This window comes from Clarias gariepinus, chromosome 16 (assembly GCF_024256425.1).
Source record: "Clarias gariepinus isolate MV-2021 ecotype Netherlands chromosome 16, CGAR_prim_01v2, whole genome shotgun sequence".
NCBI lineage: Eukaryota > Metazoa > Chordata > Actinopteri > Siluriformes > Clariidae > Clarias > Clarias gariepinus.
This window is the reverse complement of record NC_071115.1, coordinates 25,019,609-25,039,312: the sequence shown is the minus strand read 5'-3', so window position 1 is coordinate 25,039,312 and position 19,704 is coordinate 25,019,609. Positions and strand designations below refer to the sequence as shown.

At 40.0% G+C, this 19,704-nt stretch overlaps 2 protein-coding genes across 4 annotated transcripts in view; one reads left to right on the top strand and one right to left on the bottom strand.

The window, feature by feature from the left end:
- Positions 1-10,503, top strand: part of LOC128544820 (putative methyltransferase NSUN7) — a 47,436-nt gene extending 36,933 nt beyond the window's left edge. Inside the window, exons 12-13 of the mRNA XM_053515106.1 lie at positions 4,358-4,631; positions 8,097-10,503. Coding sequence (XP_053371081.1) covers positions 4,358-4,631; positions 8,097-8,557 — 735 coding nt within the window. The 3' untranslated portion in view covers positions 8,558-10,503. The remainder of the gene's footprint in view (positions 1-4,357; positions 4,632-8,096) is intronic.
- The window catches only part of LOC128544819 (amyloid beta precursor protein binding family B member 2), a 36,616-nt gene continuing 27,333 nt past the window's right edge, over positions 10,422-19,704 (bottom strand). For 2 of the 3 annotated variants that reach the window (XM_053515102.1, XM_053515104.1), the window contains 6 exons: positions 14,052-14,166; positions 13,616-13,688; positions 13,086-13,169; positions 12,894-13,009; positions 12,500-12,682; positions 10,422-11,649 (listed from right to left, as the gene is read on the bottom strand). In XM_053515102.1, coding sequence (XP_053371077.1) covers positions 11,485-11,649; positions 12,500-12,682; positions 12,894-13,009; positions 13,086-13,169; positions 13,616-13,688; positions 14,052-14,166 — 736 coding nt within the window. In that variant the 3' untranslated portion in view covers positions 10,422-11,484. The remainder of the gene's footprint in view (positions 11,650-12,499; positions 12,683-12,893; positions 13,010-13,085; positions 13,170-13,615; positions 13,689-14,051; positions 14,167-19,704) is intronic. The other variant, XM_053515103.1, reaches the window with a different exon arrangement.

Below are 19,704 nucleotides of genomic sequence, written 5' to 3'. Positions count from 1 at the left end.
AGAGTACTTGGATTATTTTTTGACTTAACGAGTAATTTAGATAATTTATGTAATCCATGAGCCAGGCAGCAGGGATTCCATTAGTGTGTGTGTGTGAGAAAGTCATTCTACAAGCCCCGCCCCTGTTAACTCGCCCTCCTCTGTTATTCCTGCTGTTATATCCCATCTCACCTATATGGTTTGACTCGCGGTTAGAAGCAGTGTTAGGCACCGTGAGCCGCCGCGAGTGACCAGCCGACGTTTCGCGAAATCCTGCAACCCGCGAGCTTCTGCGAGGACTGACACGCGGAAAGATGGAAACGTAATGTCAGCACCAAAACTTGCAGTGAATCATGATGATCTGTACTCACGCCCACCGCGTGAAACCACGTAGCTGAGTGATGATGGTAGAATAATTATAAAGGTCTTGACTAAAACAACATGCATGAGGAATCACAAAGGAGTTTAATTTTCTGCAGTGGAAAAGTACTTTATCAGTACTCTGATAAAAGTAACTAGAAAAAAAACTAGTTACTTTTATCAGAAAGTAACGCAGTAATGTAACTGATTTTTTAATGACAGTACTGTAATTTTGTAGTGTAATTAGTTACTTAAGTAACGTCTCCCAACACTGTTCTTTACATGCAAAATGAACTTCTGCTCCCTTCACCCCTTTGGGAAAGTGCATTTTTCCGGACAGTCAGAATGAAGCTAATGAGACTTTCCTAAAAATGGCAGAGGAGAGGCTATGCAAATCGTCCCATCCAATTTTTTTTCTTTCCTGGAATTGCATCATGCCCTGAAAAATATGAACAGCTCAAATATGATTAATCAAAAAAGGAAATTAGTGAGAGGCATGTATTATGTCACATGTCTAAGTACACACTCACTGGAGATGCATGTGAATGTCCAAAAATGATTTAAAAAAAAATAAAAAAAAAAGGAATGCAAAATTGTCAGTCATTTAAAAACTACTTCATGTCAGGCACCATTTATCACACCATCTCACTGTTGTTTATTTTCTTCTAAGAACATGTATCATTAATTAAATTATAATCATTCATACCCTCCCCCAACGCAAGACATTGGTCATTAAGAATTAGGGTTTTTTTATCTTAAAAGAAATGAGATGCAACAACAAACCTAGACTGAGGATCATCACTTTCAACTTTTGTCCAACAAATATCCTTTGCCTCTGATTTCCTCCTTCATCTGTTATCTGTGAGAGATTAAACTTCAGACTGTGAAAATTCTCGCAGATGAAAAGGCTAAAGGCACGATTAACACAGAGCGGTTCAGAAAAGGCTTGGATAGAGCAAAAGGTGAATGCAGTGGAGCAGAGACATAAGGGAGACAGGTGGAAAGAAGGAGCAAAGAAATGGAGAAAGATGAACAGGATTTAGCAAGGAGATATGGGAATAAATAGGAAGAGGGAGCAACCACCTGGAGAAAGAGACAAACACTTAGAACATTTAAAGTTCAAAACAATCTAGAAATAATACAGCATGCAGTCCACAGAGAGAGCTTGAGAGGGTTGACGGGGTTGTGTGAACATGAATTCACTAGCATGGAACAACATTCACTGAGCTGCTGTTTACAACTGGAACCTTTAAATCATCAGCATGGCATTATTGGAAAATCTTTTGGACTAGGAAAATTTAGTTGGATTAGCATAGGGAATTAAAAATGTGAAATTTAATACATTGGTATGGTAAAATGGTGGAAAAGAAATAATGATTAACATGAGAAAAAGGAAATGGGAAATTAAATACATTACCATGGCAATACTAAAAATGTTATGGATTGAATCCAATGTTATAGAATATTGTCATATAAAAATTATAATGTACAATTCAAATGCATCAAAAAAGCTGGCAATGTGGCCTCAGACCTCCACGGTCAGGGTTCGATTCTCGCCTTATCTTCTATAGCGATTATCTTCTGTACCGCTTATCCTGTACAAGGTTGCAGGCGAAAATTTAAGGCATTAGCATGGTAAATTGAAAATATTTCTTGGCTTTGCCTGGCAAATTATAAAATAAAAAAAAAAACTTATTAGCATGAACAAATGGGGAAATTTTAATTTGTATTAGCATGACAAATCGTGAAGACTTGTTCAATTAGCATGGCAGAACAGGAACTATTTAATAGTGTCGGTTTTTAACAAAATGTTCAGCATTGCAAAACGAGACATTTCTAAAAGGAGAATTAAAAGGAATTATTAAAAGCGGTAACCACACAACAAATGAAATGCTAAAACTTAAAATGCAATCCAAATTGCCTCTCTACATTATTCAAACTCTTTTACGTTTCATGTTTTTTTTTCTCCATCTGTGTAGTTTGAGCGCTGCTATCATATTACGCTCATCAATCACATTCATTTCCACGTCCGTGCACCTGAAAATGTAATCAAAGCAATTTAATGGGTGCTTTATCTCACGTTCTCAAACGCATCCTGCTGTAAAGCAAAGTAATAAAGATTATTGTGGTGCACTTAAAAATGGCTCATAAAATTGCAATTAGACGTAAGTTGGGAATTTTTAAAGGCTGTTATTTCCCTCTTCAGAACCTGTTCCCGCTTAACCATAGCGTACAGTAGAGAGTTTTAGTGCATCTCTCGCTCTGCACCTGAGGCTAATAAAATGGACCTTACTACACAAATGGGGAGGACGATGGGTCTGATTCACTTGTGGAGAAATAAAATCAGTCCGCATCTGGAATTATCCCAGGGACGCCATTTTTAAACTTATACTTCGGCCTGTGCTAATGCGGAGCTTACAGTGTACGGATTTCTGTAATTTGAAGACATTAGTTACTACAAATCATTTGTTACGGTGAAGTATTTACAGCTAAAGTTAACAAGAGTTGTTGTTGATGCTATGAGGTAAATTCAAGTAAGAGGTTATCAGTGAGTTTATAGCTTTTTAATATCAACTATGCTCTCTTAGCGTGTTAACCATTCTATTTTACAGCGTAATATTTTGTCTTTTAATGAATTTATTTAGAATAGTAAAATCTTTTACTTTTTTGTTGTTTTTGTCACCAAGTAGGTAACAACTAACTTGAAAACGTTAGGTATTTATCCAAAATAGTGATTTTATTAATAAATAAAGAAAAAAAATGGTGAGACTGGGAATTAGAAAGAAGGGAAATAAAAATAAAGTGAGGAGAGTGTAGGATGGTGGGCTCTGGCAGCAGAAGGTGGATAATGTGGGACTAAAACTCGTGCAGCAATTGCAGGTGCTGAAGGCCAAAGGAGCCAACCACAGTTCGGTGGCAGTGGTGGCAGGCCGAAGTCAAAAACAAGGAGCCGACATGGTTGTCGCAGGCCGTCATGGTGGCAGCAGACCGGAATTGCTGGAATCATCTGCAGCGGTGGAGGCAAATCTAGAATTTGGAGCACAGGAGCCGACATGGCCGTCCTAGACCAGTAGCGATGGCAGCTGACCAGAACTGGGGGCATAAAAGTTGAGACAGCATAATCTTGAGAGTTCGGCAGAAGTGCCGAGGCAGCTGTCACAGTCCATCCTTTCGGGTGACCCTCAGCAAACTGCCGCACAGCACACAACACTCCCCAGCATGGGATCCCGAAAGTGCATGCAAACATTTTGTGGCACTCATGCCACACCTTGCGCCATCTCTACCCTAATCTCTGATTTCTCTTACCACGATCTCTGAACCTCTTGCTTGTTAGCAGAGAATCACCAGCCGTGTCGTATTCTGTGGCGCCCCTCACATCCCTGTCAATAGGGAGGTCGCAGTGCTGATAAGCTCGTTAGATTTGGTTTCTCTGAATTAAGGCAACCAGTCACCAGAATTAAGGCAACCATTCACCAGAACAACCATAACACTTTCAATTTCCTAATTACCCAGAGTGATTAGCAATTTCATTAACCAAGGAACATTGCCTTGGTTAAAGAAATTGCTAATCAATTTCTACATTGCTAATCAATTTTACAGCAGAACTACAGCTTTAGTATTCTATTATTTATATTTGACAAACATAAAGAACGGACTGATTTTGTGACTTTGTGGAGAAGCACAAAGGGAAATGAACAAGAGAGCGAGAGCTAGGATATAAGGGAGGATGTCTTAAATATTTCATCGCTCGCTTGTCTTTCTGTTAGCATCAGCATGCCAAGACGTAACAACCCCAACACAGACATGTGGATACTTTCTCTAAAAAAGACTGAATTATTCACACACTTAGTGGTTAGATTTCTAAGGAGACAGAAGGTGATCTAGCAGGGCACACAAACAAACGTAGCAGGATTCATGCAAAGATTAGGCAGTTCTAATTAGCATCTTAAATAGTGACGTAGTGCATAATGTGCTATTGACTATAAACACCTAGTTTAACGTTCCATCTCTTCTACAGCCGCAGCCAAAAGTGACTGAGACTCCACAGGAAGTGATAGCTCGCGCCACCGCGAGTGGCTTGCTGGACGGGATACAGCCGACTCAACCAATGAAGAAAGAGGGGCGTGGCCGACAGACACGCAAAGGACCTGGCCATCAATCTCGCCAGCGACCCCATGTCTCAGTTAGCGGGCAGTCACAGGTGGCTGAGTTTCTGAACCGTGAGATGAAAGCGAATAGCTCAGCTCCAACAGCAGCACAGGAAAGGACCAATGACACACAGCCGCCTTGGGGTAACACACTTCATCACACACACTTGACAGCAGACCCCCTCAGTTTAAGCTGTTTGATAGAGTATTACCTGTAGTTATCCCTCTCTGCATCTTCTCACTTTCACAAAATCCCGTGTGGTGTTTCCCCCAACACAAACACACATTTTAGCTCGTTTTATCAGTGGTCACTCGACTTCCAAAAGTTTGTGGACATCCAACTGTTATATTCGTATGTGCTTGTTGAACATGCCATTCGGGTCATTCTGTGCCAAACAACCAAGTTCCCTGCTGAGCGTTTTAGAAACAGGTGAAAACTTTAAAAATCTAATCGAACGTTTATTTATGTAGCACCTTTTATAACAAACTGTTAACAAGGTCCTTTACAGTACAATTAAAACAATAATGCAAAACAAAACAAGGTACCATGCACAAACAAGTACGAGTCCAAGACTTCAAAGAAAAACAACTAATACTCAAAATACTATGGTAATTAAGTGTTTAACCAAGATTCAAAAGTTGCCAGATCTGAGGCCGACCTTATTAAAGGGCAAATTATTCCACAACCTTGGAGCAGCCAGAACAAAACCTTGATCACCTCTGTTCTTTATTGGTCTGCAATAAATCAGCAAGGTATATGGGAGTTAAATCATTTAAAGCTTTTTAAACAAACATAAGAACTTTAAAATCAAATGAACTAAGCCAGTGCATTAATGCCGAAATGGGTTATGTGGTCCTGACTTCATGTATTAGTTACATACACCCTACTGTAGGTTGCTATTAAAGTTTACTCCCAAATTCCCTACAAAGGGTTTTACGGATCCAAGAAACCAAGGTACTGTGAGCACTGTACGGTAAGCGCCCATAGTGTTAGTCATGGTTTTATTTCTACCAGACACTTTAATAGGGTCTGTACAGATCCATTTCTATTTGGACTGATACAGTAGGAAGGTAGATCTGTAGATCATACTCATAGAGATGGTAAAGGATGCCATGATTCCGAAGGACACAGCCTAGATGAGGCACCGCTGGGCACACAACAAGTGAGTGGAACAGATGAAGATTAGAGCTTATTGATACTGAGCGAGAAGATTCAAACCACCTGAGTGCGACCCTTTGGATGCATACACAGAGCAACTTATTTTAATGCCACTTGCAAAAATCGCCTAGAGTCGATATTTTACTTTAATGTTACACTATAGGCAAATGCAAAAATTAGCCAAATTTAACATCAAATCTCAAATTTATAGCCATCTCAAAATTAGTACAAGTTAAAAAAAAAACACAAGAAGCCCTGCCGTTCCCCTGTATTAAGGGAAAGGACAACTATGTAGATAGATGGCAATGATAATCTTAAGATTATGGGAAAACATTCGCAAGTATTCGCATTTTGCACTAGTGGATGATAACCAGGTTGCAAGAACTATTTCAAAATGTCAAAAGACGAAAAAGGGGCAAGAGACAAAAAAAGAGATAGGCAATTTATTGAAAACTGCATTTAAACTCAAACATGTGAACTTTTAATGAACAGTTGATCAAATGTTTAAGACCATATCCCAAAAATTCGCACAACAGAACTAAAAGTGTCAAAAAGGACTCAGGACTCGAAACACTCGTTTCAGCATGCTTTATGCAACTGTTTTCAGGAGGCTGATGGGAACGTTGCTCCATGTTGTGAAGATGGCATCATAAAGGGCATCCACAGTCTGGAACTGACTTCTTTTTTTGTAAACTTCTCTTGCCATCCATTCCCAAACATTCTCAAGGGGATATAGATCAGAGGGACACGCAGGAAGGACCAGAAGTGCAACGTTATTGTCCTGTAAGAAGTTCTTCATCAGACGGTCTTTGTGAACTGCAGCATTGTCCTGTTGAAAGACCCAGTCATTACCCCACAGACGATTTGTTTTGGTCTTAAACTTTTGATTAGCTAAAGACCAGCCTGTTTGAGTTTAAATGCAATGTTCAATAAATTGTCTACTTTCTATTTTTTGTCTCTTGCTCTTGTTTCTTCATTTGGCATTGTGAAGAAGTATTTACAACCTGGTTATGATCCACAAGTGTGAAAACTTGTTATATTTTCCCTGGTCTTAAGATTTTGTTCAGGAGTGTAGCTACCTGGATCGTATTTGACGCATATATAAACAACTTAATTCAATTCCTTCAATATAAACTTTCCCTTTTGTTGTTGTTCTTTCGGCTGCCAGTGTACAGTAAACTAACTGTTGGTGCAAGTCCTGTTGGTGCGTACAACAATAAACCGATTATAAAGATAATTACACCAAAGTATAAATAAATGCAAAAATATTACATCATAAATAATAGAAATTGACACTGACACCAACATTTCTCCGATTTTGTTCAGTCACTTCAACCGAAGTCAGTACTTTTGGTGGAAGCAGTAAAGTTGGTCCCATTTCATAACCCTTCCTTTCGATAATACTGAAACTTGTGGCAGTCCTGATTAAAGAACTGCCCAGTGAATAGGTATCAAGAGATGGAACATTAAGCAGTGCCACATTATAATTTTAAGGTAATTAGAAGACTGTGATTGAAGTGAAGATTGATTACCTGCCCGTTGGCCTAATTAACACATGGAACTCAAACATAATAGCAGAAGTGTTAGCTAAATAATCAGTGTTTTGGTGGCTGCGAGAGGACTACAGTATGTCCTGACTTGTACTGCAATGCAGTATGATTCTGATTAATTCTGCTCGATCAACAAACCATTGAAAGTGAAAGATGAATAGGCTAATAATTTGATATGGTGCTTTATAGCTCACATGTAGCAAATATGGATTTAAACATTGCCAGCTGAAAGAACCAATAAACACATCTACTGTAAATGTAAGCTTTGTAAATTTTATTATCATTGCCATCTATCTACACAGTCATCTGTGCTCTCACAGACGGTCGTACAGCAGGGTTTTTTTTTTTTATTTGCGACCAATTTGAGTTGCCTATAAATATGAGATTTAATGTTGAATTTTGCATTTGCCTTTATTGTCTTCCCCAAATAACAATAATACAGTAGAATATTGACTATTAGCTTACTCAGGACCCTATAAAGTCTTCTGCCGAAACAAAATCTGATTTTCAAAATGTCAAAACACGTTAATAAATGAGGATATGGCCCTTGGAAATTTTAGATGTGATTCACTAGTGCAAAAAGGAATTAATTTAGGAGTATCCATTATTTTCTATAAGTCTCATTTTACCATGTTTATTTATTTATTTATTTATTTATTTTTTATCAAAATCTCAGCTAGGTTACCTCTCCACTCAGGTGTCCATATACTTGTGGCTGTATTGCATATGTTTTGGTTGTGTAGAAATGTAATTAATAGTGGTTTAAAAAAGGGTAGCTTTTAAATAAAACTACAGCAACCGAGTTTGATAGTTCATCTTGAACAGTATATCTCTGTCTTAAATTGTTTGTTGTGTTTCTATTCCTTATCCTTTTTTTTTGTTCATCACTTTCCTTTACAGTCTCTAGAAAATCCAAACCATCTTATCAGCCTTCAGGCAAGCACACCTCATCCAATGGCTATACAAGCACAGGCTCCTTAATTACAGGCCATGCATCGTCTACTGCCCCCAACACTGCCCATGTCCACTCTACCAGGACTGGCCATGTCTCATCCAACAACGGGCTCTCCATTACCTCCTTTACCAAGGGCACCACACAATCTTATAGGATCCTGAATCGAACCAATGGCAGCCAAGCTGCTGGTCCTGTAGCTCCACCCCCTGGCCCACCCAGAGGCAAACAGGAATTCTTGCGTCCTATGTTGGTTTCATTCCCCCCTGCTCAGTTTCCATCCCTGTGTCCAGCATCTGATTCTCTCATAATCAAGAGCCCTATGTTGTACCAAACCTGGGGAAACTGGTCACACCCTGCTCTGCTGATGCGCACACGATTTGGGGGCACCATGCGCCCATGGCTCTAATACACACACACACATACATATATACATACATATACATACAAACATATATAAAAAAAAAAAAAAACAGGTTTATGGGCACCCAAGGCTCATTAATGCCTACAGGGACCAAAGGCAGCACAGATTGCCAGAAAAGTCAATGCTGCCCATGATAGACAGGCACCAGAACACCCAGTGCACCAGAACATGGCACACTGAGCCCAGGAGGCGAAGAGACCCAACACTGCCAACCCCGGCCTCCCAAACTCCCTAGATCCCAATTCCATCAAGCACCCATGAGAGGCACCATGCAAACAAATCTGATCGGTGGAGGTACCACCCCACAACCCACAGCACCCACTGCCAACGGATCCACTGCTGTCAGACACCACATCACATGCCCAGAGGCCCTGCAGAGCCACACCCCCATGGGGCCAGAGATAGCCCAGGAAGCACAAGAGGGAACGAAAAAAGTTCATGTGAAAGATGTTTTTCATTTTATGGATTATTGGTATATATACTGTATATACATGTAGTGGCAAAAGTATTACCTCTGTCTACCTTCCTATGTTTCTTCTTAATGACCAAATTATGTTCTATTTTTGTATCATAATTATTATTAATATCTGTTTTATTTTTTAGGCTAAAACCATATACAAAGGGGCCCAAAAATGTATACACACTTTAATATTAAAAATACAGTAGATGGCTCTCTTTTTATGATCACATGACAGCATCAATGATGGTGCGACTCCTGACGACTTTAAAAGAAATGTAATATTACACATCACTGCCATAATTCAATTTGAGGTTTAAAAAGAGCATAGATAACAACTGTTGAACTGATTTTTGAGCCCCTCTGTATTATTTTGCTAAAAGCTGAACAAAACCTTTAAACATCTGTTATGATTACAAGATTACCTCATCAACAAAGCAAATTGACACTGATGCCAACACTTCTCAGATTTTGTTCATGTCGACTACTCAAAATCGGTTACATTAAGTAACTTTGCCTTTCGATAATACTGAAACTTGTATCAGTCCTGATTCGAGAACTGGAAGAAGTGTCAAAAGATGGAACACTAGATGATGCCATGTGGACTTATAAATGTGTCAACCTTACTTATCTTTTAAGATGAAGAATTTCAGCTGACTTCATACTGACCTAGTTACTTCCTGGAATATACTGTTTTTGTTGGAATACAAGACTTTAAACAATTACAGTGCCACAGGATCATTTTAAGTTCTCGGGGCTAAAACCCACATATATTATTTTGCTAAAAGCAGAATTAAACCTTTAACACGTCTGCATGTTTCTGAAATGCCTTTATTAGCACAGGGACGATATGGACATCAATATGGTGAATGAGGGACACAGAAGAGTTACACTTTGCTTACCAGAATTTTAAAGAGACCTTTCTTTTTTTCTTTTCATGTCAACAAAGTGAAAGTCAAGCGTTAATTGGCTGTTTATGCTTCCTACACCGGGCCTTGCTTCAGACCAATGCAAACTTCAGCTCTTTCCTTCTCCAGTTGTTTCAGTTCTCATTTTGTATCAGTGATCAAAATGTCTTGGATTTTATAATAGTACTAAAACATATTTTTAAACAAACAAACAAACAAAAAAGGAGAACAGGGAGTGAGTTATACAGTAGGTTGTATAAGAGTATTTTTTAAATTTGTTAGCGTCATTTTAAAACAGCTGGACATGCCACACCCAGAAGTCACTATACGCCTGTATAAAATAAACCTTAAACAGTTTTTTTTAAACAGTAAAATAACGTTTATAATCTTTACATTAGCTTATCTTGCTCATTGTTGCGTAGCTTAGTTGTTAGGTGTACAGTAATAGTTACACACGAGTTCATAGAAAGGCATGTTACTTTTACACTAACGTCACATTGAAGGCTATTGGAAAGGATGTTCTGGAAGAAGCATTAATGTGGAATTAAAAGTCGGGATTGTGGAAATTTCTGACTATGTGAAATAATTCATGTGTTGGTCAAAGAATTAAACTGAAACACTCTAAACCACATCACCAATAGTGCAGTGCAAAGTAAAAACTGTAGTGGAGTATGTTAATAGTATTAAGCTAATCTCTTGCTCTCAGAGCGATCAGTGTGACCGTTTGTCAGGTCGTCTTCTCGTAATTACTGCAATTCAGACACGCACCGATTCAGATCAGAAGTGTAACAAAACAATATCGCACTACAGCAGCACTAACGGGACAAACACTACACTAGACTTTACCAGTAGGGGGCTCTGAAAGAACAGCAGTGTACGAGACGTATCATCAAAAAAAATCCTAAAATTAAAAAAATGATCACATGCTACATAAATGCAACCTAAGAGAGGATTTTATCAGTTGTTTAGAAAAGAATAGATCCGAGACCTGGAGCAACGTATCGCCCCGAAAATAGAACGCTTCACTCATTTGTCGACGGTTCTCCGACTAAACCTGGCAGATTCACCATTTCACCAGGTTACAGTATGTTCATGTATTTTCAACCTGATAGTAGGAATAGGTTTTTTTTTTTTATCAAGACTCGCGTTAACACACCGAGACGTAGTCGTTCAGAACAGCCGAGATGGTGAAATGGCACACCACAATGGCGGAAAAGTTAGACTCGATTATGATGGACATGAAAATAAGTCTTCACTGACATCAACATGATGGTAACCGAGTAATCCACAGCTCAAACACATCGTGATTGTGTGTCTGTTGCCTTAAAAATGAGTGTAATTGTGTATTTTTTGTCCAAGGCATGCTTCAGGGAGCGCCTAGAGACGGACAAAGTTCAAAGAGCTACAGCTGAAGCTTCACCCATGGATCTTCTCTTCCTTTTCACTTCCTGTTTTTATTCTTTTGAATCATTAGTTTCTCCTTGGCTGTACAGAGTTTGGCGTTTTTATTTACATGTCCTGCCGGCGATCGTAGCCCAGCTGCACCGTCATTGGTGGGGCATCTCAGGGGTGGGCTTCTTTTTCAGAGTGTCTATGATGGACTGGACGCTGCGCTTCACGCTGGTAGTTACGCGGCGAGTCACGGAGTCAGAAGATGATGGAGAGGAACAGGTCGAGGATTTCTGAGAGACCAGGCATTTCTGATAGCGCAGCTGAAAAGAAAAAGAGGAAGGATAAGAAAAGAATTGAGAGACAGATGGAGAAAGAGAGGAAGATTCAGATGGAAAGGTTAGTATTGTTGCTCCAGCTCAGCATACATCAGTTTTGACATTAAGTGGGCTTGTGTGTCATAAGTATTAGCCCCCTACCCATCTATCACACATTGGACAAAAGGTACTTTGCCAAACCTGTTAATTATTGAACTCAGTGAAGGGCAATATTAATGCTTCAGCAGACCAAAACATCTTGGACAATGCAATGCTTCCATCTTTGTGGCAACAGTTTGGGAAGCGCCCTTTTCTATTCCAACATGACTGTGCCCCAGTGCACAAAGCAACGACTATAAAGACATGGTGTGATGAGTTCCACAGTGTGGAAGAACCTGACTGACCCTCATAAAGCCCTGACCTCAACCCCACTGAGCACCTTTGGGATGAACTGGAACCAAGACTGCGAGCCTGGCCTTCTCGTCCAGCATCAGCGCCTGACCTCATAAATGCTCTACAGAATGAATGGGCACAAATTCCCACAGAAACACTTCAAAATCTTGTAGACAGCCACCTAAGAAGTGAGGAAGCTGTTATACAGTAGCTGCAAAAGGAAGACCAACTCCATATTGAAGTACATGTATTTGGATAAAATGTCATTGCAGGTTTGGCCAAATCGTTTTGTCCTACTAATTTCTTTAAATGCCTTAATCCATCATTGAATTCAGGAAGCTCAAGACAAAATAATTTTTTACATGTGCAAATGATTCCCAAACATGATGGAGTTTCCCAGTGATTAACATGTATCCAAGTGAGCGTGTGATACTATATGGGTGTGTGGGTGTGTTAGGCGTACCATGCAGGCGGACTGCACGGCTTCGGACACACTCCCTGCATTAGGCTCACACCAGAACACGTGACACTGGAAATGCTGGTTGCCCGTGTCCATGATGAAGGCGAACGTGTGCACGTCACGGCCGACGCCCATAAACGACAGGAAACGCACACGGCATTCCACCAGCACTTCTTCTTCCTCCTCCTATGCATCCCATACACACAGACACATACATACACACTGAGGTCAAGTACTGTTCACGCTTTCTCTTTCTTGTCTTTTTGTTCTTTCTGTCTCTCACAGCTAAGGGTCAGAAACAGCAAGAAAAACTATCCGCATTTATCCAGCATGTCCACTTCCCTCACACACACACACACACACATTAGGATAATGGTGTGCTGATGACAAAATTGACCTTCTCTTTGACAACACTGACTGTCGCGTCTTCCACATTCAGCAGCACTGCAGTCCAGTCATCCTTCCCCGTGGACGACAGCAGACTGTCAATGGCTCCGTTTATAATGTCCATCCCTGAGAGACAGAGAGAGAAACTGTAAACTATGTTTGTGCAAGTGCAATTGTGTGTGTGTTTATGTGTCTGTGTTACCTATGGGACGAGACACAGAGGTCATTCCCAGGTAGAGAACATGGAAATTCTGCTGTAGTTCCGTCTTTGGTGTGGGAAAGTCTACTGAGAGAAAACACATGCAGCTGAGACAATTTCTAGAGCTACTGTAAGATGGACAAAGAAAGACATGACAATAGTCAAAGGAACACTTTTATAACAGAGCAAGAATAAACAGATTTTTTTAAATAGCAACAAAATGTCTCATTGTCTATATCCCTTTATCTTGTATTCAGGGTTGTGACGGGCCTGGAACCTATGCCAGGAGACCTAGGGCATGAGGCGGGGTACTGTACACCCTGGCCTGGGTGTCAATTCATTGCGGGGCATGCACATACACACACTTACACACTACGGGCAATTTGGGAACACCAATTAGCCAAATCTGCTTATCTTCGGACTGTGGGAGGAAACCGGAGAATCTGGAGGAAACCCACCAAGCACAGGGAGAACATACAGAGGCAGGCACATGAGAGAGGTAAATCCTCTCTCGGGTCATGGCGTGTCGTTACCTTGTAGCGGTACGTCGGTGCTGGACAGAGACGAGCCGCTCGCTGTTTTACTGTTCTTCTTCTCCGCCATAATCTGAATGAATACGGTGCATAAGTGTGAGATTACCTCTAAAAAAAGCACTTCATATAAGTCCACACACACTTGGGACATCGGTCTTAACGCAAACGGCATTTAAATGTAAATTACCTACATCACTGCAGTTCATACGATCACTTTTTTTACAGCTTGAAACGTAAAATATTTTACAGCTTTACCGCTGAATCTTATACTGGAGACTTTCATAAAATTAATCTCCTTACAAAAAAACTAAGCATACTCCCGTACAAGTCCCGATAACACGTAGAAATGAGAAACCTCCCTTTACTCTAGGAGAACCATAATTCATAACTCCCCCTACGGGAAGTTTATCAGCGTTGTCAGGATACAGTGTCTCACCTTGGAGCAGATCTTGTTCAGGCTGGCAGCAATGGTGTCTGCAGGACTTTCACACCGGAACACGTGACATTTTAGCACGTGCGTGTTTTTATCCCGAGCCACGTATGCGAAATCCCTAAAAACAAACAGACGATAAAACGTTCAGATCCGTTCAGATCCGTCCAGGTCCGCTGATGTTTAAAAGTTAAGTTAAGTTAAGCCTTTATTTGTCACATATACATTACAGCACAGTAAAATTCCTTCTTCGCATATCCCAACGTAACTGGGGTCAGAGCGCAGGGTCAGCCATGATACGGCGCCCCTGGAGCAGTTAGGGTTAAGGGCCTTGCTCAACGGCCCAACAGTGGCAACCTGGTGGAGCTGGGGATCGAACAGCCGATCTTCCGATCAGTAACTCAGTGCCTTAGCCCTCTGAGCCACCACTGCCCCCAAAGCAGCATTAATTAAGCACAATGCAATAAATAAATAAATAAATACCGGCTGATTGTCAGTAACAAAGTGCAAAGAATACATTTGTGTTGCTTTAGTGCACAGAAACTAAACAGCACATGTTTATGTGTTGATCCAAGCTGAAACTTCTTAGAGACAGAGGTTTTATTGTGTTTTTTACTTTCATACTGGAGGGGGTGAAAAAAAGAGCTGCAAAAGAATGTTCAAATCTTGCGCATCAAAGCTATCGGCTCTAAAAATAACCACAAACACAGATGTGAAATCAGGATACAAAGTGGACTGGGTGCACTCAGGGATTACACACACACCACTACCTTAGAAAAACTGCATATCTTTTTTAGTTTATTCTCTCTCTCTCTGTGCACCAAATACAATGTCACATCCACCACAATGTTCTTAACTTCCTAACCTTAAGAGGGATCTAGCTCCTTCCTGAAGCTGTATACCAAATTGTGGTTGGTGAGATTCCATGTAATTTAATGTTTACCAGAAATAAAATTCTAAAACACCACTATACTAGACAAATTGTGACAAACAGTGGGTGAGAAGCTTAAATTTAATGTGTGAAGTTGTTAGGAAGCAGAATTAAGTTGTGTCACACTAGCCACTGAACTGTCAGAAATCATTTTAACCAACGCTGCTTTGGGATCATTCTCCCTCTCTACAACAGGATTGTCCAATATTGCCTTCTGTTGCAGAATGGCCAATCAATCCTGCCCTTTCCTCCATAGAAGAATTTGATCTCATTACTCCCTACTACAGAGGTTTCGACCACATCCTACCCACCCTGCACAAAATTTAATCCAATCGTTAAGTTTGTTTTGTCCTGCCATCTCCCACAGATGTTTTAACCAGTCCTGCCTTCGCTTGTAAGGGTTTACTTCTGTATTGCCCTCTCCCACGGAAGGTTTAAACAAGCCTGTACTTTTATGCCTAAAGTTTAACTAATTTTACACTCTTCTGCTAAAGGTTTAACTAAACCTGCCCTCTTCTGCTAAACATTGCGCCAATTTTGCCCTCCACTACAGAGGTTTTGGCCAATCCTGCACTTTCCTGCTCTAAGGTTAACCAATCTTACCCTCGCCTACAGAGACTTTAATCAGTCCTTTTCCTTCAGAGGTTCTGACCGTTCCTGCCCTTATCTACAAAGGTTCTGACCAACTCTACCTTCTCATACAGAGATCCTGACCAATCCCTCCCTCTCCTACAGAGGTCCTGTCCAATCGTACCCTTTCATACAGAATTTTTTACCAGTCTTTCCCACTCCAATATAGGTTCTGACCAGTCCTGCCCTCTCCTACAGAGGATTTGCCCAATCACACACTCTCTTACTAAATATTGGGCTAATCCTGCTTATTCTTACAGAATGTTTGACCAATCCTTCTCTCTTCTATCTTCTTCTCTCTCTCTTTTGACCACTTCTGCACTTTTCTGCTGCACATTTGACCAAGCTTGTCTAATTGTGCCCAAAGTTTAAACAATCTCGCCCTCCCCCTCAGACATTTTGACCAATCTTCCCCTCTCCTACAGACGTCCTGACCAATCGTACCCCCTAATACAGAGTTTCTGGCTGGTCCTGCCCTGTCCAACATAGGCGCTGACCAGTCCTGCCCTCTCCTACAAAGGTTTTGCCTAATCATACACTTTTACTGAATACTGGTCTAATCCTCCCCACTACTGCTGAATGTTTGACCAATCCTTTTCTTCATTTTGATCAATTCTGCACTTTTCTGCTGATCGTTTGAACAAGCATGTCTAATCCTGCTCAAAGTTTAACCAATCCTGTCATCATCTACAGACATACTGACTAAACTTGCTCTCTCCTACAGAGGTTCTGAACAGTCCTGCTCTCTCTTAAAGAGGTTGTAATCAATCCTGCCGTTTCCTTCAGAGACTGAGGCCAATCCTGCAGTCTCCTACGAAGGCTCTGACCAGTCCTGCCCTCTCCTAAAGAGGATCTGAACAATCCTGCTCTCCTACAGAGGATTTGAGCAATCCTGCCCACTCATGCAGAGATTTTGAACAATCTTGTTATTTTTTTAGTAGTTTTGACCAACTCCACATTCTCCTGCTGAAAGTTTGACTAAGACTGCCCACTGCTGCTTAAAGTTTAATCACCCTGCACTTTCCTACTGAATGTTTAACAAAGCCTGTACTCACCTGCTGAATTTTAACCAATCCTGCACCCTCCTGCTGAATGTTTAACCATACCAACCCACTTGTACAGAGGTTTTGACCAATCATTCCATGAATTTTAACTAATCCTGCCCACTTCTGCCACTCATGTAGAGGTTTTTCTGAACTCCACTATCTTCCACAGAAAGTTTGACAAATCCTGCCCTCTCCAGGAGAGGTTTTGTCAGTTTTCTACTGTCCTGCATTTTGCCCATTATCACCTGTTCATGGAACCAACCCCAACTCTTCCATTTAAAGTTTGAGCCCCCAACCACCCCCATATTCTTCTGCATTCCTCTAGTATACACAATGGTTCACTAAGACACTTGTAACACTGGTACTTACATATACACTATATTGCCAGAAGTATTCGCTCATCTGCCTTCAAATGCATATGAACTTGAGTAAAATCGAATTCTTTATCCATAGGGTTTAATACGATGTTGGCTCACCCTTTGCAGCTACAACAGCTTCAACTCTTCTTGGAAGAATTTCCAAAAGGTGTAGGAGAGTGTTTATCGGAATTTGGATCATTCTTTCAGAAGCGCATTTGTGAGGTTAGACACTGATGCTGGCTCGCAGTCTCTGCTTTAATTTATCCCAGAAGTGCTCTAAAGGTTAAGTTAGGAATCAGGCCAGTCAAGTTCTTCCACACCAAACTCGCTCATCCAACATTAGTGTCTTACCTACAAATGTGCTCCTGGAAGAATGGTCAAAAATTCCGATAAACACACTCCTAAACCTTGTGGAAAGCCTTCCCAGAAGAGTTGAAGCTGTTATAATTGCAAAGGGTGGGCTATCATCATACTAAACCCTAAGAATTAAAAATTGGATGTTACTTAAATTCATATGCATCTTTAGGCAGGCAAGCGAATACTTTTGCCAATATAGTGTATTCTGTTAATTTGCTTTAATATTTTTCTTGGCCATGACATTAGCCATTACACTAGTTAGCACTGATGGCAGAATCCTGAATACACTGTCCTAAATGAATTTAGAAATATTCCTCTATTTAGATGGGTGACAATAAATGTAAGCAAAATGGAGCCAAATTTCCCAAGGAAAAGACATTTAAACATGAATAAGAAAATAAGTGATTAATTATTTACACAGTAAAATAAAATATGCATGGAGCGAGCCAAATGCTGTTGGGTACACAAAAAATCAACTTTGAGACTTCCAGAAATTTATTAAGAAGAACATTGTAAGCAAGCAAATATGGGAAAACATGATAGAGTGTGATTTAAAAAAAAAATCAATCAGCCAGCGCTTATTTGGACAAATATAGCGCTTTTTCTCTCAAGGTAGGCGTGGCTACATGTGTTACTCAATAGAGCCAATCACCATGATAGTATGCTATGCAGAAGAAATAGAAATGACTATAATGCACCTATAGGGCGCTCAAATTCTCAAGAAACAGAAATGAACGTATGACACACGCTGAAGTTGGACGTTGGATATTCGCGGTCTGGGCTCTAGATTCTGATTTGTGGTGGAGATTTGCTAACAGAAACCGGCAATAGTACCTTGGCTACTGTGCAAGTTAGGGATCATCTATAAAATACTGTCCGACTGAAATATGGGTAATATTAATATTATAAATAAATAAATACATCAATAAATAGATGTTGGTACAGTTAGTGTCAATGTCATGCATGGTGGAGTTTTATGACTTTGCATATTACCACTTTGCATATGCATCAATAATTAATAAGTTATAATTCTCTATTCTATTGCCGTAACCTCTAGGGCATGTGTGGCCACATGTCCTGGCACAACCTTTGGTTTTACATATTATTAATCACCTGTCCTGCCACACGTTTTAGAATAGATTTTGAGCCAATAGGTTACATGACCTGGAGGTTCATGAAATAAAATACATATTTATCAATAATGAATATGTAATAATTATATATTATTTATTAATTATTACTCATTTATAAGAAGTAATTTTATATTACTTATTCACAAGTATAGCGGAAGCTTGGATTACGAGCATAATTCGTGTTCATGTGATGCTCGGCATCAAAACAAGAAGCACGTGCATGCCACATGATACTCGATGATGCTTGGAACTCGTAAATCAAGGCACGCTTTTTTTTAAAGTCAAAATTAATTTTCGAAGTTTGCTCGTCTTGTGGAATGCTCACAAACCGGGTTACTCGTAATCCAAGGTTCCACTGTAATAATTAATAAATAATTAGTATTACTTTACAAAAGTATTACTTAATAATAACAAATATATGCACAGTCATATTATTGCGGGAAGTTTAAAACAAGTTTGCCTCATATGTTCTGAAACCATGGATGAAAAGCAGTCATGTGGTACGCCACTATGAGATGAAACACGGGTCGTTAGAGCAAACGTTTCCGCAGCATTTGGCCGATGAGAGCGTGTAAAATACCCGAACTGAGATCCCAGTGTTATGTGCTAAAATCAAAGCAATGTTATAAACAGTTACGCGCTAGATGTAATAATCTACTTTAAACAGGGAGGGTATTTGGCTGACGATGAATTATTGTTAACGAGACGAAAGATACTCAACCTTACAAAATTCTTTTTGTTAACAAGTTAGTTGAGTTCTGCTATATAGTAAGACAGGTAATGATAATATCACTGATTACATTAAAGCTAATCAGCTTATTTTTAGCTTTAACCTATTAAATATCTCTAAAAACTCTTTACCCGTCAACAATGGGTACTAACACTAGTTTATTATAGAGTGATCCTTCAGTTGAACCCTAGAGAGAAACCACTGAGCCCTCCATCTTACAAATCGCTTGCACTGGCGACTCCTTTTAAACAGTAAATGTTTAAACTGATTTATAACCGTGCTGTAGCTTGAGAAGAAATCAATAGTACAAGAACAGAAGGGCTACTGTTTAACTAAGTGTTAGTTTAAGCAAAGCTGCTGATTGGTCAGCTGCTATAATAAAATTGTGAACATCATAGCTGAAAATATTGAGGGAGCGGCACTTGTTTTGGCAAGTTTCTTCAAAACCAAAGTCTCTAGGGCACACAGTAATT